The 18397-nt window shown below is 36.7% G+C and overlaps 1 protein-coding gene across 1 annotated transcript; it reads left to right on the forward strand.

Annotated features, from left to right (window-relative positions):
* Positions 1-5454: 5454 nt before the first annotated feature.
* Positions 5455-12028, forward strand: LOC108295139 (olfactory receptor 5M11-like). Its single transcript, XM_017517182.2, has 2 exons — positions 5455-5499; positions 10088-12028. The coding sequence occupies exon 2, from the start codon at positions 10117-10119 to the stop codon at positions 11032-11034; it is 918 nt and encodes a 305-aa protein (XP_017372671.1). The 5' UTR covers positions 5455-5499; positions 10088-10116; the 3' UTR covers positions 11035-12028.
* The last annotated feature ends 6369 nt before the right edge of the window (positions 12029-18397 follow it).

Genomic DNA, 18397 nt, shown 5'->3' on the forward strand with positions numbered 1-18397 from the left:
GGATGGAGGAAGATTTACCAAGCACATGGAGAGCAAAAAAAAAGCAGGAGTTACAATTCTCATCTCTGATAAATTAGACTTTAAAGTAACAAAGATCATAAGAGACAAAGAGGGACATTACATAATGGTAAAAGGATCAATGCAACAAATCATTCTACTATAAGAAGGTCTTAATTTAAAATTTTATTTTGGGAAGTTGCCAACAATGTCAAAAGATTAAAATATCTGATTAAATAGGATCACAGATTACTGTGAAACAGCACTTATTCATTTAGCTAGAATGATACTTCAGTGATGTAAAAGGCACATACATAAAGTCACATATTTATAAGAAAAACAACTTAGTCCTTTTAAGAGAGAAGGCTTATGTTTTTAAGTAGTCAAAAACCTGATAAAGACAACATGAAGCACAGAAATTGTCTTGATCAAACACAAAACCATTGTTTTCTAGGCCAGTTACTGAAAAGGTTAGAAAAACTTCAATGATTTATTAAGAGCAGAGCAATAACCTAAAGGAGAGAAAAAATAGTACTGTGTTAACAGAAAAGAGCAACTTCCCCTTTTGAATCAGGGAACTGTTGATATTAATACTCAATTAAAAAACCTTATAAGCAAATAATTCTCCTCAAATCGTAACCAACGTGGTCACACATAAAATTCTTTACCCAACATTCATCTTTCATCAACTTATGACAACTTCTCGTATCTATTCAGTTTCTGTCCTATACTTTTTCCCTTTCTCAACAAGCCATTCTATTTTAGGATAAAAATACTTTTTTTCCCTTAACAAAACAAAACACATCTTCATCGTTTTCAGCTTTTAGTACCAAAAACGCATCTTACCTTCCTTGTATATTTGCATATAGAGTATTTCCCTTATTATTTCTAGTAATTGTAGTCACATATACTAATAGAATTCTTAATCCTTAATAACCTTAATTCAGAGTGAAAACTAAATAGCAGTTTTGAGCTGCCTGAAACATTCTGTAATTTAACATCGCTTCATAATCCCTACAAGCATGCACTTGCTCATAGTACAGTATTTCAGCTTGGTACAGGATGTGTTTAGTAACAGACTCAATTGTTTCAATCTGTTTTTAATAAGGAGCCGTAGGTGAGGTGAAATTTTATCTATATCCTTTTATATTTTTAGGGGGGCAGGCTAAGTTTTTGCTTGTTCAAATTTCCCTCAGCCTCAACTTTCTATCTTTGATGATAAAAATACTAAACCTCTTATTATATGAACATCTTTCACCTGAAAATTTTATCTCCCTCACATATATTTAATTCATTTGTTTTTAACAGTTTGGCTTAGATTTCTCATGAAGATGAGACATTAAATAGCAGGCCATAATCTTAAGTTATGTTTATTGCTGGCAAATTGTTTAATATTGAGGTAACATGAGCTTCTCTTACTAGTAACCTAGGAAAAGTTATGTGTATGTACTATGTATAATGTGAAAATTCTGAAGACGTGTCTACTTTTCAACCAGAAAATACACTTTAAGTATATTTTATTTATCAAAGATTATCCCAGTGTATATAAAACTTGAAAACAAATTTGGCTTCCCTTCCATCTTTCTAAGTGCTCAGGAATATTTAACTAACATAAGTATCAGCAGAAGCAAATCAGTACCAGTCCCCAGCAACTTGATTCTTACCTCTTCATAGGAAGGAATTCATCTGAGTGGCATAAGCTAGAATGAGAGATCAAGGCACGTTTTAGAGCAGGAGTAAACGTTTATAAAAATGTTTTAGAGCAAGATAAAAGGAAGTAAAGTACACTTGGAAAGGGGCAAATGGATGACTTGAGAGATACAAGTGTTCAATTTGACCTTTGACTTGGAGTTTTAAATATTGGCATGCTTCTGGGGTCTGTGTCTCTTTTTCCCTTGGGGTGGGCTGACTGCATGTCCAGCAGCCTACCAGCACTCTGGAGGGGCTGCATGCTCAGTGTGTTTACTGAAGTTGTGCACATGCTCATCCGAGGAGTTTTTGTTATTGTTGTTGTTTGTTTGTTTGTTTTTACCAGTCCAGTGTTCCTAGAGGAAGGTCATATACCAGTTAAATTCTACCATTTTGCTTCTGAGTAAGCATGTTTGAGCCAATTTACCCAACTACTGAGATCTTATCAGGAAGCTGTTGAACACCAGCTCCAGGTGTTTTCTAGCTATTTGGAGACTGTTTTTTCCTGGTACCAGCTGTGATCAATTATTATTTTAGTGAGACAGTTCAACAACCACCTCACCCTCATCTGATAGTCACCTGACATTCCTGGGTGGTGAGCAATTCCCTCTCCTGCCATGCTCATGTCTACCTAACTACCTACTCTAACATAAGCACATTCTTAAGCTATAAATAGAGCCCATTTACAAATGAATTTTGGCCATACCGTCTGGAGGTAGGGAAAAGAACACACACATATATACGTACAGACAGACAGACATAAGCATAGAGATGTATGCAGAACCTAAAAGTCACTTTTTAAATTTTTAGTCATGTGCCAGTTACGATAATACAAAACTCAATAGCATACGAAATGTCTACACCTGAATTATATTTCTGGCAGATGGAATAAGTTAACATTATTCATGCAGGTGGCTAAAGCTATTTTTTTTATAATTGTGGAACAGACTTTTAAGATTCTTTATTGTCCAAATATCTCTTCTTTTTCTGGTGATGATGAAGAGCCACCTTCCACAAATTTGCATTTTAGAAAGACATCTATTAGGTCTTAGAGAAAACAAAATAGAAATTTTCATCTTATAGTCATAGAGCTTAGACTTTATGTTTGCATATAATCATTTTCCTAAATGAAGAAAGAGAGAGGTATGCAAGTCTCAGGTAAGATAAGAGATAAAGGGGAAAAAAAAGCCTTACACAAAGATAAAATTTGTGCTGTAAATTTATGTGAATGCATTCCCCATTCTTTAGTTACTCAGTATTGTTTCTCTTTCTTCTACAAACAGAAAGACATTTTACAAATGAAAATTTCCTTTATAGATAAAAGTTGCTCTTCAAAGGAGTCTCAAAATAATAAGCTGAAAATAATCTTATGTCTTAGAAGCATATTTTGAGTAATAAGTTAGATAGATCAATGGTTTTGGGCCCGAATTTGGTTTTTCAGTTAGCTTACTGTGTTCAGGGAAAAACTCATTGAAGGGTAGGAAAGCATTTTCTATGCCTAGATCAACGTGGATACTTCTAGTCTTATTTTAAACAGAGACTGTTTCTTCCTTTTCGTTGGTTTGTTTCCAAGATTGAATGAAAGGCCAGCCAGTTTTTTTTTTCCAAAGATAGAGTTTAGGAACAGAACAAATATCATGACGGTGTGGAGGAGATGGATAGAGTTGGCAGGGCACATAGTCAGCAGGGCTTATAGAGAGAGGACTTTCAGTCAACTGATAGGTTCCCATGGGAGAAGCAGGATTAAGTAGAGATCACAGAGAGGACTAATTCTTATAAGTGTTTTTCTGAAAATGTTCCAAGTGTCAAACGCACAGCTTCAAGCACAGGGACATTTTGGACTAGATTTGAAACCCTCACCATGGATATTCTGTTTAGTCTGAGAGATTGTTAAGACTCTGAGAGATTGTGGTCCCAGATGTGAAGCTATTGAAAACTTCCTCTAGTGGAGACACAATCCAGCCCAAAGGGAGTAAGTTCATGAGATGGCTGATGTAAAGTAGACAATTTCTTTTTCAATGGCTTTGTTACCAGAAAGGGGTTCCTATCTAGACCACAAGAGAGGGCTCTTGGATCACACACACACACACACACACACACACACACACACACACACGCACACACACAGGTTCAGGGCATAGAGCGAAGCAAAACCAAGTTTATGAAGAAAGTAAAGTGTGAAAGAATAGCTACTCCACAGGCAGAGTAGGGCATTCCCAAAAGTAAGAGGAGGAACACTCTCACCCTAGGTACAATGTACAATGCTTGTTTATATAGAGATAAAGAAAGATCCTGGGGAGATGTGCTCTACTACATGGATTTTTGAGAAAGGATTAATTTTCTTAAGAAGTACCATATTTTGCAAGAATCAATATTATTATGTTTAAAACAAAATTAGAAATGCTTCTGTTCTCAAGATATTGGGATTTCAGAACACTCCTAAGTCTCAGACAGTTTAAAATGTTATCAGTCTGTTCCTTTAACCATAAAATCCAGAGGAGAGGAAATTTTTGGAAATGCAGCCCAGGATATACTCATTTTTTTCCTAGCCCTCACTGAAGATGGGTTTATTCTGGTTTGAATGTCTATGAGAGCCTAGCTGTTTATAGTAAAAACTATCAATTCTGGAAAAGGTAAAAGAAAGAAAATGAATGAAAATAAAAGAAAAAATCTTATGAGTCTATAAAATCACACCCAAAGAGCAAATATAAGAGTTATTGGCATTCAGGAGGGAGTAGAAAGCAAGAAAGGAGTAGAATACTTATTCAAATAAATAATAACATAAAACTTTCCAAACTTTGAAAAGATGTAAATACTCAGACATAGGAAGTGCAAAGATAACCAATCAGACTCAACTCTAATAAAACTACCCGAAGGAATATAATGATAAAACTCTCAATGGCCAAGGACAAGGGGAGGATCAGGAAACTAGAAGTATCAGGAAACTAGAAGTATCAGGAAACTAGAAGCAAATAATATACAAAAGGATTCTGTATGACTGGTAGTAGATTTCTCATCAGTAACCGTAAAGGACAGTAGTAAGCGGGGATGAGATATTTAAAGCACCAAAGGCAAAAAAAAAAAAAAAAAAAAAGCCAAAAAAAAAAAAAAAAAAAAAAAAAAAAAAAAAAAAAAAAAAAAAAAAAAAAGCCAACAAAGGATAATGTACCCAGCAAAGCTAAACTTCAGGCAAGAAGGAGCAATCTTTTCCCAAATAAACACTGAGAAAATTAATCAGTACCAGACCTGTCTTATAAGAAATGCTAAAAGTAATTCTTTAATTTGAAAAAAAGGACACTAATGTGTAACATAGTAACATTTGAAGGTAAAAAATTCACTAATAAAAGTAAGTGTACAGACAAATTCAAAATACACTAATGTGTAATTAAAGTGTACAAATCATTCAGATTTTTAGAATACTTACTAAAAGACAAAATTATTAAAATAACAACTATTTATAGGATAGACCTGATGTGAAATGTTATGATCACACCAAAAGAAAAAAAGAGGAATTCAAAAGTTCCGTGTGGCCCCTACAGAGAACATAGGACAGACACTGATAAATTTCAAATCTAACTGGAACACTTCGGGATCAGGAAGCCTGCTATCAAAGTTCTCCAATTAAACTCAAGAGGGATGATTCCAGATGTAATATTCACTGTTGCTACTACTCAGTCCCTCTGAGATTTGCTTTAAGAGAAAGACCCAAGTCTCTCATCCTGATATAAACAGCGCTGCATTTTACAGCTTGGAAAGGTACCAAGAACATTCCTTAATCAAAGACTGAGACATAAGTGTGTTTCAGAACCACAAGTAAGTCCTTGTTTTTAACCTCCTTTATTTTTAGTCAAGAGGAAATTATTCTAAAGTTTTAAACAGAGTCCCATAAATCATGTATATGTACCATTCTTAAATATCACATTTTCTTTGACTTTGAAAATCAGTGAAGAACAGGAATCTTGATTTTTATCCCCGAGAGAAGATATGTCTTCTGTCATTTGCTATGTGTAATGAGTAAGGTCAGCTATAAAAAGTATTCATTACCTTCCTACTTTATTCAGATTTTATTACCTTGAAGGTTGCTTATTAAAAAGTCACTAATTCTTATGTTTCTAATTTCATCTCAAGCATATTGCTTATCTCTAGCTTTATAAGCATAAATTGTCAACATTATATTTTCCTTTGTATACCTGTAAGACAAATTTAACTTTGGTACACTGTTTGGTACCAAAGTTTAAATTTGGTACACATATTTCTTAAAAATATGTATATGTGGTCTTTTGGTTTTGTTTTGTTTCTAGGAGTAGAGTTTGTCACTCAGTTAATTTCTCTGACTTCAGACTTACTGAAATTTTCTTTAATCTTCCCGGTCAGTATTTTACAAAACAATCACTGGTGCAAAACACTGAAAAAGGCAAACAATTCATTTATTACACAAAATTTAAAGTGTATTTTTAGATGCAGGAGAAGGCTTATTCTAATGAAAGAGTTCATATACTTCAGTGCAGGAAATCTATGAGCCCCTTATATTTGGAAGGTAAGATTTTGAGCATGTACATTTATCTTGGCTCAGAAGTCACAGTTTCATTGGATTTTCAAGAAATTCATGTAACATACAAACAAGAATGCTCTGCTGTCAGGGCATTCAAATTCCTAGTAACTTTTGAACAAGGATTTTTTATATTTTTACTTAAAGTTGAGCTCAATATAGTATGCAGCTTCTCCCAGTTCTAAGTTTTACAACTTGTAACTATCTCCAGTCCTTGAGCTACTCCTCTGCTGGTTTTTCTTCCATCAAGTAGAGCCTAACTGGGAAGAAAACTGTTCAATTCAGATGTTCCTTTTTCAGAAGGCGTTCCTCTTTTACTCTGACAATTTACAGGCAGCCAGACCTGCTGTGGCTTTTTTCCTGTATCACACATTCTATTCCTTGTCATTTTTGCTCCTATCCCCTCTTGAGTGCCTCTGCTCTAATTCAATAGGATATTTTTGGATCTGACACAAGTGTTGGAATCTGGAAGACAAAACTGTTTAAAATCACATAAGTGACATGTAACCAACATGTCCTCCAGTAAATGAAACCCTCAAGGACAGTTTCTGAATGTGTTTTTTATTTTAGTCTCAAATTTTCACATTCTGATCTTTTTATACCCAATTTTGTCTATTCCTGTAAACATTATTTATCCTCTCTTTGGGGCTTCATGGATGTAGAGAAACATGAAAATATCTCCTGTGTCACTTTGCTGCTGCCATACAAAATACTTTTTTTTCTGAATATTTTCTCCTAGATGCCTCTTGAAGAGTAGCTACAAATAACCACCAAACCCTGTTCTCCAGGAAAGCCCCTGAATATCCTTGGAAAAGTCATAGGTAGAGACGAAACACATATTCGATGAAGTAAACGTTTGTGTTTTAGGAAACATCTCAGCTGGATTTTCTGTGCTTGTCTGTAAGAGCTCTATGCGCACTCACACACACAGACACATCAGTAATCCTTTCAAAACAAGACCACTGATCTTTATGCATCTGCTCTTCATGCGTCCAGGAACACCCTTTCTAAAACAGCCTTATACCTTGATGTCTTCCATCTTAAGTTTGTTGCTAAGAAGGGTCACCTTTAAAGTGAGGTCTTCCTTGATCTTTCTATTTGCTAATGGGTACGCCATTTATTGACCATTCTATCAGTCTCTGTTCACTAGAAAGAATGTAGAAGGTCTTCATTTCTGTATCTGCAGTGTCTAATAACACAACATGTTGAGTATAAGTCTTGTTTTATAAATATCTAAGTCGATGTTCAGAGTGACTTGAAAGGAGGGTGGAGAAGACTTTATTGTCACCATTTTCAAATGGAAAAATGAAGTGACTCTTCCACATGCAAAGATTTAGATTGTAGGAGCATTGATGTAGTACACAACTCTAGACATACTCCTAGTATCAAGATTTGTTACTGTGTTTACATGTGATATTCCCTAGATTACTTTAGATACAGGTTATGCGGAGTTATGAGTCATGCATCCAGTGCACATGCCTAACTGTAGGTAGAATGCACGTGGCACAATTTTGTTTTTCATGCTGCACTATATAAGAGTGCATGATTGTCTTTGTCCCCAACTGTTCCTATCATCATCTATCTTAAGGCCTTCTAGGCCTATATATGAAGAATTTCATAACACAGTTGATGTTTCAGAAAGCAATAGTAAAAGAGTTTCCCAGTCATAATCATAAGTTCTCATCTCAGACCCTGTATCCACCAGCAGTTGAGCTTGGTCCAATTATTTGACCACCATACTTCATTCTCTCACTGGTAATGTGAGGAGAATGATAGGATCCCTCACATAGGATTTTGTGAGCACTAAACCTAGTAAGTATGCAAAGAGCTTAAGACTACAACATGGTATATGGTTAAAGTTCCAGCCAGGTGAGTACCTCACACCTTGTAATCCCAGCATTCTGAGAGGCTGAGGAGGGAGGTTGCTTGAGCCCAGGAGTTTGAGACCAGTTTGGGCAACATAGTGACACCCCTTTCTATACACCCTCAATCCCCATTCTCCCCCAAAATTAGCAGGATGTGGTGGCACATGCCTGTAGTCCCATCCCCACCTACTCGTGAGGCTGAGACAGGTGATTACTTGAGCCCAGGAGTTAGTGGTTACAGTGAGCTATGATTGTGCTATTGCACTCCAGCCTGGGTGACAGAGGGAGACCGTGTCTCTGGTAAACAAACAAACAAATGAATAAGGAAATACTAAAAAGATCTACATATGCTAGTGATAACTGTAATTATTATATTTGGCAATTATGCATTGCGTAGTTACTGTTCTGGGTAGAGAGATCCAGCAGCAAAGAAAACCTTGATTGTCAACCTGAAACTTATAGTCAAGTAAGTGTGGTCTCATTTTAAAATGAAAAAAGAATTGAGAAAATTGTAAGTACAGAAAACCATTGTAAGTGTGAAAGATAGGGAAAAAGTAAAAATGTTTTGAGAGAAAGGAAGAGGGGATTCAGCACTAGTAGTGATGTGAAGAGAAACACAAACCATAGAGAATTCTAACACCTCATGTTTGATACAAGAGCTTAATAGCTGAAATACTAACCATGCCAAACTGATTTTTTTAAATAAAGACTTTAAGTCGCTACTATGATCATCTTTAAAATACTGTAGGACAATTCATTTGTTTTACAAATTCTTATTTATGTATTTATCATATATGTTTATTGAGAAATAGTGATTGTGCCATTATAAGATGTGATCTGGGAACATGCATTAGAATCCAATGGATAATTGGATAAATGTTACATATGAAAATCTCAGTACCCAACATAAGACTTTCTGAAACAAACTGTGAATTTGCTCAATTAACAAGTTTCCCAAGAAATCACATTTAAAATACAAAATTTTAAATGCTATTTAAAAATGTTAAAAAGCACTTAATTCTTAGTACACGCCATCATGCAAAGCTATATGAAGATACAGAAGTGAATAAAATACATTCATTTTTTCATGCTTATACTACCTTTTCTTGTTTTCTTTAAACTTCAGTGTATAAATCTGTGATGAGTAGTCACACAACAATAATAAACTGGACTTTGCCTTCCCTTTGAAGTAGTAATATATAAAAAGTAGACATGTTAATATGATGATGTAATGTACTACAGACTATATAAGTTTATAGGGTATGCTGCAAACGCAGAGCAGAAAGGGATTAATTCAGTCTCAGGTAAGTGAGGAGTGTGGTGATAAATGATTTACAAAACTGTAACTTTTAGTCTGTGCTTTTTACGTTAAGTAGAAATTAAGAGCAAAAATTAATGTGGAGAGATAGAAGATCTGTAGCTCAGTTGAACGTATAGAAATGGATGTGGGTGTAGGTAGAGTTACAGGTGTGAGACAAAGTATAGAGGGAGTAATGTGATCGTAATTTTTTTTTTTTTTTTTTTTTTGCGGTGGAGTTTTGCTCTTATCGCTGAGGCTGGAGTGCAGTGGCACAATCTCTGCTCACTGCAATCTCTGCCTCCCAGCGACCTCTGTCTCCCAGGTTCAAGTGATTCTCCTGCCTCAGCTTTCCAAATAGCTGGGATTATAGGTGCCTACCAGCACACCCAGATAATTTTTGCAGTTTTGGTAGATACGGGATTTCACATGTTGGCCAGGCTGGTCTCGAATTCCTGACTGCAAGCAAGCCAACTGCCTCAGCCTTCCAAAGTGCTGGGATTACAGGCATGAGCCACCACCACGGGCTGTGGTAGTAACTTAACATAAAGGCAAGTGCAATCAATAATTGCTTAGTAGAAATACAAAGTAAGATTATGCTAAAATTCATTTTGGACGGCAGTTTTTAGAGAAAAATGGTTTCCACTGTCCTTAACAATGATTACCTTTTTATTTGCTTCATTTCTGTAGTTTCAAGAGCAGACACAGAGTCTCAGGAAATGTCCAACATAAATGGCAGTGCAATCACAGAATTTATTTTACTGGGGCTCACAGATCGGCCAGAACTCCAGCCTCTGCTCTTCGTGTTGTTTCTGGTTGTGTACCTCATCACCGTCTTAGGCAACCTGGGCATGATAATGCTAATCAGACTGGACTCTCGCCTTCACACGCCCATGTACTTCTTCCTCACTAACTTAGCCTTTGTGGATTTGTGCTATACATCAAATGCAACCCCGCAGATGTTGACTAATATCATATCTAAGAAGACCATTTCCTTTGCTGGCTGCGTTACACAGTGCTACATTTTCATTTCCCTTCTCGTCACTGAGCTTTTCATATTGGCAGCAATGGCCTATGACCGCTACGTGGCCATATGTGACCCTCTGCGCTACAGTGTGAAAATGTCCAGGCGAGTCTGCATCTGCTTGGCCACATTTCCCTATGTCTATGGCTTCTCAGATGGACTGTTCCAGGCTATCCTGACCTTCCGCCTGAGCTTCTGTAATTCCAATGTCATCAACCACTTCTACTGTGCTGACCCACCACTCATTAAGCTTTCTTGCTCTGATACTTACATCAAAGAACTTGCCATGTTCATATTCGCTGGCTTGAACCTCTCCAGCTCCCTCACCATCATCCTGGTGTCCTATGCCTTCATTATGGCCACCATCCTCCGGATCAAATCAGCAGAAGGAAGGCACAAGGCATTCTCCACCTGTGGTTCCCATATGATGGCTGTCACCCTGTTTTATGGGACTCTCTTTTGCATGTATGTAAGACCACCAACAGATGAGACTGTTGAGGAATCTAAAATAATAGCTGTGTTCTACACGTTTGTCAGTCCGGTACTTAATCCATTGATCTACAGTCTGCGGAATAAAGATGTGAAGCAGGCCTTGAAGAATGCTCTGAGATGAAGTAGGGTCATGACCATGGCAGTGCCTTTGTTTCCTAATAAATCTTAACTCAAAATCTTTGGCTCAAATGTCCCTGCATTCTGATAGTGAGTTTTAATATTCTCTGCAAGTGTATCTTGAGTGTCTCAGCTAGAAAGCTCATGCTGGGGAAAAATCAGATTTTTCTAGGCTTTGCCCCTCCAAACGTTCCATGAATCAGCAGCATGAGCTCTACCTTGGAGGTTGTTGCACATACAGAATCATGTTCCGCACCTCAGGTGCACTGTATTTAAATATGTGTTTTATCCAACCCCCTAGGTGATTTATAAGCACATTCAATTTTGAGAAGCACTGCTGTGAATGAAACATGGCATGCCCGGGAACACTGTTGTGCTCTTTTTGTTTACAACGGTAAAGAAAATTAGTGTGCTCTCAGCTCAATTTCTTGAATTTATTCTCTTATTCCCACCTGCTGTTTCAGCAGCATGTCTTTAGAAACCCATTCTTCTGTATTCCAAGAAATCTATTCTTTTGTACTCCTCTCCTGACTTGCTGAATTAGATCAGAAACTAGGGGTCTTAGTGGTGGTTTCTAGTTTTTATAAATGCGCTTATGTAGTGAAGAGTGGCAATGGGAAAAGAGAAGAACAGAATAATTGTACACTCTTAAATTTGAGTTTATGGATTTATCTCTCTGAATTACACAAACCCACCTCCTCATTCGCAGCCTCCAGTCTAGGGATATTACTTTCTGTCTCACCTGATTTTGAAAAATTCAAGCAGGTCGATCTGAGAATAAGGACTAAAATTAGAATGGGAAATAAAACAACCAATAGGTCATACAATAGAGTATGCACCTTGCTTTGAATATTCCTTCTATTCCTAATTATGTTTAGGTAAGTAATGTCAATTTTTCTTTTCCTTAGCACCAGCCTGTTTATATGTGCCATGAAAGTAAGGATTTCTTCTAGGAGAAGAGAAGAAATTGCTCTGGCATCTTCATATACCCTGAGAAAGTAGAGAGAATTCCTTTTTAGGCATTGTGCCAAAATGAATGATTTAAAGAAGAAACAAAACATTATTTTTTTTTTTCAATATAGATTTTCACTCTGTCACCCAGGTTGAAGTACAGTGGCATGATCATATCAATAGCTCTCTCCAACTCCTGGGCTCAAGTGACCCTCCTACCTGAGCCTCCTGAGTAGCTAGGACTCCTGAGTAGCTAGGTGTGTGCTACCACAGTTGGCTAATTTTTAAAATTTTGTTATATATCTGAGATCTGTCCATGAGCTCAGGCAGCTCATAAACTCCTGAACTCCTGCCTCAGCCTCCCAAAGTGCTGGGATTACAAGCATAAATAATATGCCCGGTCCAGATTCTTCTACTCTCCAAAATTTCTTATGCTTCAAAATACTAAATATTTTCTAAATACCTTTACTGGAAGACAAATTCTGCCATTACAGCATTAGAAAATAAAAGGCATAAAATATTTTGTCCATATAAGTATATATTAAGTTGTACATTAAATAACTCTAGTTCTAAGGCTTCTGAATTTTGTTCTTGTTGTTTGAGTTTGTTGTTTGTTTTATAAGTCAAAAAAAGCCCCAAGCTATCTAGGTCAACAAGGGGAATTTATTACAAATATATGGTTATATTTCACAAAGTATAAGACAAGAGTACAGCTGGATCTCAGTAATCCACCAAAATGCTGAACTCTAAGACCATGAGAAACCTTATGTCTCATTGTCTATTTTATATCTATTTGTTACTAGGATATATAATAATTGAGTTTAATTATGACCGTCATGTCCAGCAATCCTGCTCATTTGTTTTAATTATAGTAGAATTTTTGTTTATTTCTTCTATAAATTCTGTAAAATTTATGGCATTTCATCTGCAAATTAAGAGATTTTATTCCTTTTCAGTATTTATGAGTTTTATTTATTTTTCCTTCCTCATTGCATTGCATTGGCTTAGACTGAAATTACAATGTCAAATAGAGGTAATGAAAACCAATATCAATGCCTTGTTCCTCATTTCATGTATTTATTTATTTATTTGAGACACAGTCTTGCTCTTATTGCCCATGGACTGCAATGGCACAATCTCAGCTCACTGCAACCTCTGCCTTCTCGGTTCAAGCAATTCTCATGCTTCATCCTCCTGAGTAGCTGGAATTATAGGTGCCCGCCCCCAGGCCAGGCTAATTTTTGTATTTTTAGTAGAGATGGGGTTTCACCATTTTGGGCAGGCTTGTCTTGAACTCCTGACCTTGTGATCTGCGTGCCTCGGCCTCCCAAAGTGCTGGAATTACAAGTGTGAGCCACCACGCCCGGCCTTGTTCCTCATTTTAGGGGGAACATATTTAATGAATCATCAGGTTGTATAATGCTCACTGTAGAATTTTCATAGAGGTACTATATCCATTTGAGCAATTTCCCTTCTATTATTTGACTTAATTACATTTTATTTATTTATTTATTTATTTTGAGAATTATTCAGTTTTTGCTTGGGTCATTAGTTTGATTATTTTTTTGGAGTATTATTGAGTAAGATTCCATTCTAAAATTTGACATGTTTATTTATCCATCTGTTGTTAGAAGTGGTATTGTTTTATTAAGCATCAAATTATCTTAAGTTTCAGGCTTAATGATAGTGTTATTTCTGGGACATAAGGAAGATTTTCCCACTTATCCAATATAAACTCATTCTATGAGAGGCGTAGCTACAACGATTAACAACCATGAATTTCTACTTTTACGTGTGCAGGATGCTGTGTTCTCTTTTTCTCATCTGGTCAAGGCACCGTGGCTCCAACATCCTCATCTATGGGATATCTTGATGACTTTTATAGGTAGAAGTAAGCATTTTCTGCATTGTGTCCTTAATCTACTTTTTAATTAGAAATTTTAGTTAATTTCATACTATATTCATTTCTGTGGTCAAAAATTCAAATAAAATTGTGAAGTGGCATGGTGGCTGAAGGATAGTAATGATACGGTTAGGCAATTTTGGTAAGTCATGAAATATTTTTTTCTTAAATGAAGAAATCAGCTATTCTTCTTCATCTACTTATTGCTACTATAGAAAGCAAACTAAGTATAGTCAGATTATTTGGATTGTATAAGAATTTCATAATGTAATTAATGTAAAGTTTATGAATTAAAAAAAATCATGTGAACCAAAACACTTGTGGATATAATCAAGATTCTTGCTTTCAATACATTAACTAAAAAAAAAAATTATCGATAACTTAGTATATTCTAGGCACTGAATATACTTAGTGCTGTGTATACAGAAAATATACTGAGTGCTGTGTATACAGTGAATATAAAATACAGTTTCTTCTTCTCCTGGGTAACAGGCTAGAGGGGAAGACATATTTTAAACAAATAAATTAAACTGCACTTAAAATTAAGATTGTGACAGTGGCATAAATAAATAGAATAAGGCAACAGGAGAGAGAACAATTATGGTGGTAAGCAGGTTTTAATGTAGGTAGAGGATGTCTTCTCTTAGGATTGATATTTAAGCTGGCATCTAAAGGATGGTTAGGGAATAACTAGAGGAAGTTTGGGAGAAATAGAATTCAAAGCAGTAACTAAACACCACATCAAAAAGATAGAAGTATCTCAAAATAACGACCTAACATCACAACTAAATAATATAGATAGGCTGCTAGCTAGACTAGTATGAAGAAAAGAGAGAGGGCCCAAAAAACAAAATTAGAAATGACCAAGGAAGTGTTACCAATAACCATCAGAGACTACTATAGGCATCTCTATGCACACAAACTACAAAATCTAGAAGAGATAGATAATTCCTGGACACACACACTCTCTCAAGACTGAGCCAGGAAGAAATTGATTTCCTGAACAGACCAATAATGAACTCCAACATTGAATCAGTAATAAGTAGCCTACCAACCAAAAAACTCCCAGTGCCAGATGGATTCACCGCCAAATTCTACCAGACGTACAAAGAAGAGACAGTACCATTTGTACTGAACCTATTCGAAAAAATTTAGGATAAGGGATTCCTCCCCAGTCATTCTGTAAGGCCAGCATCATTCTGATATCAAAATCTGGCAAAGACACAACAAAAATGAAAATTTCAGGCAAATATATTTGATGATTATTAATGCAAAAATCCTCAACAAAATACTTGCAAACTTAATTCATGAGCATATCAAAAAGCTGACCCATCATAATCAAGTAGACTTGATCCCTGGGATATGAGGTTGGTTCAACTCACACAAACTTAAATGTGATTAATCACATAAACAGAACTAAAGACAAAAACTACATGGTTATTTCAATATATACAGAAAAGGCTTTTAGTAAAATTCAACATCCCTTCATGTTAAAACCTCTCAGTGAACTAGGTGTTGAAGAAACATACATCAAAATAATAAGAGCCATCTATGACATATCCACAGCCAACATCACATGGAATGGGGAAAACCTGGAAGCATTCCCCTTAAAAACCCACACAAGGCAAAGATGCCTTCTCTTGCCACTCCAACTCAACATGGTATCAGAAATGTTGGCCCAAGCAATTAGGGAAGAGAAAGAAGTAAAGGACATCCAAATAGGAAGAGAGCAATTCAAACTATGCCTGTTTGTAGTCAATGTAATTTTGTATCTAGGAACACAACTAACCAGAAAGATGAAAGAGCACTACAACGTGAATTACAAAATATTGCTTAAAGAAATCAGAAATGACAAAAACAAATGGAAAAACATTCTGTGGTGGTTAATACTGAGTGTCAACTTGATTGGATTAGAGGATGCAAAGCACTGATCCTTGGTGTGTCTGCTGTGGGTAACCCCTCATATAGGCACCAAGGAATGAGAGCTAAGCAGAACCCTGGCACAGTTAGGGCCTGAGGAATACCTCAATTTACAGTGCTACTACTCAGCTATTTCCTGTTATATAATCCTTTACATAATCATATATTAGTTTATAGAAATACGGCTTGATGAATCCCTTTATATAATCTTCTATATATAATCATATAATAGTTGATAGTATGAGTGCCTAAAGAACATTTCCGTACATATATACCTACAATTATATCTTAGTTCATAATCGGAGGAATGCCTAGAGTGGACACGGTACAGAGTATGGATTAAGGAATAAGCAGCTTATAATCGGAGGAATGCCTAGAGCAGACACAGTGCAGGGCATGATTTAAGGGAAAAACAGTTATACCAGGACAAGAATCCATGGCCCAGGCGGCAGTGTTCAGTATAGTAAAGATACCCGCTGTATGGCGGACTTGGGGTAAGAGCCACTCCTCCTGATAAAGGAGTTGTAGGACCTTGCTCCAGTTCTTGTGGAAGGCTGCCCTCAGACCAGTAATCCACCTTGGTGACTGTGAACTTTATCAGCTCTTGCTACTGTGCTCCTTGAAAAGCATCTTCCCATAGAAACCATTGGAAGCTGCCAGAAGGTGGCGGTAAACTTGACAGCTCTGTCACTGCTATGTGACTTAAAGCATCCTCCTATAAATCTTAGAAGCAGTTTGCCCATAGATAGAAGTATTGTACACCGCACCCTCTTCACTGCGCACGGCCCACCTTCAAGCCTCGGTGACCTAATAGGGGTGGACCCCTTACTGCACACGGCCCTTGCCTTCATGAGAATGGGCCCCTTGCTGCACACTGTCCACCTCCTGGCCTAGGTGACCTAATGGGGGTGGACCCTATCACTATCCTTAAAGATGATTTCACTCACTGTCCTGCCCCCTATCCTATACACAATAAATACTCATGCTTCTGGACATTCGGGGCCTCGTCGGACTCCACTCATAGGTGGCGTGGCCCCCTGAGCCCAGCTGCATTTTCTTTGTACTTCAGTGTCCTGTCTCTTTATTTCTTGGATCCTATGCCTCAGCGCAGCATAAGGCTCACTCCACGACCCTGTGGGGCTCTCAGCCCTACATTTGTGAGGGTGTTGCCAAAGGAGATTGACATTTGATTCAGCTGGGAAAGGCAGACCCACCCTTAATCTGGGTGGGCACAATCTAGTCAACTGCCAGTGTGGCCAGAATATAAAGCAGGCAGAAGAACATGAAAAGGTTAGACTGTCTTAGCCTCCCAGGCTACATCTTTCTCCTGTGCTAGATGCTTCCTGCCTTCAAATATTGGACTCCAAGTTCTTCAGCTTTAGGACTCAGACTGGCTTCCTTGCTCCTCAGCTTGCAGATGGCCTATTGTAGGACCTTGTGATTGTATGAGTTAATATTATTTAACAAACTCCCCTTTATATGTATATAGATATATATCTCCTATTAGTTATGTCTCTCTAGAGAACCCTGACTAATACATGTTACATGCTCCTAGTTAAGGAGAATTAATATTATTACAATGACCATATTGCCCAAAGCAATTTATAGATTCAATGCTATTCCTATCAAACTACCAATGAAATTCTTCATAGAATTAGAAAAAAATATTTTAAAATATATAGGGAAACTTGAACCTGAATAGCCAAGGCAATCCTAAGCAAAAAAAAAAAAAAAAAAGCTGGAGCATCACATTACCTGACTTCAAACTATACTACAAGGCCACAGTAAGCAAAACAGCATGGTACTGGTGCAAAAACAGACACATAAAACAATGAAACAGAATAGAAAGGCCATGAATAAGACCACACATCTACAACAATCTGATCTTTGACAAAGCTGACAAAAACAAGCAATGTGGGAAAGGTTTCCCTACTCAATAAGTGGTGCTGGGCTAACTGGCTAGCCATATGCAGAAGATTGAAACTGGATCCGTTTCTTATACCATACACAAAAATCAACTCAAAATAATTAAGGACTTAAATATAAAACCAAACCTGTAAAAACCTTGGAAGACAACATAGGCAATACCATTCTGGACATAGGAACTGGGAGAGATTTCATAATGAAGGCACCAAAAACAATTGCTACAAAAGCAAAAATTGACAAGTGAAATATAAATAAACTTAAAAGCTTCTGCACAGCAAAAGAAACTATCAACAGAGTAAATAGACAACCTACAGAATGGGAGAAAATATTTGCAAACTATGCATCTGACAAAGGTCTAATATCCAGCATCTATAAGGAACTTAAACAAATTTACAAGAAAAAAATGATCCCATTAAAAAGTGGACAAAGGATATGAATGGATACTTTTCAAAAAAAGACATAAGTGGGAGTCAAATAATGAGAACACATGGATACTAAGATGAGAGCAGACACTCAGTCCTACTTGAAGATGAAAGATGGGAGCAGGAAAAGGATCAGAAAAAAATAACTGTTGGGTACTAGGCTCAGTACATGGGTGATGAGATAATATGTACAACAAACCCCCATGACATGAGTTTTTTACCTATATCACAAACCTTCACGTATA

The sequence above is a fragment of the Cebus imitator genome, unplaced genomic scaffold, assembly GCF_001604975.1.
Source record: "Cebus imitator isolate Cc_AM_T3 unplaced genomic scaffold, Cebus_imitator-1.0 Scaffold622, whole genome shotgun sequence".
Classification (NCBI taxonomy): domain Eukaryota; kingdom Metazoa; phylum Chordata; class Mammalia; order Primates; family Cebidae; genus Cebus; species Cebus imitator.

Bases quoted from the DNA above. Each gene is read 5' to 3' on its own strand.
- LOC108295139 (XM_017517182.2), top strand. From the start codon at position 10,117: ATGTCCAACATAAATGGCAGTGCAATCACAGAATTTATTTTACTGGGG.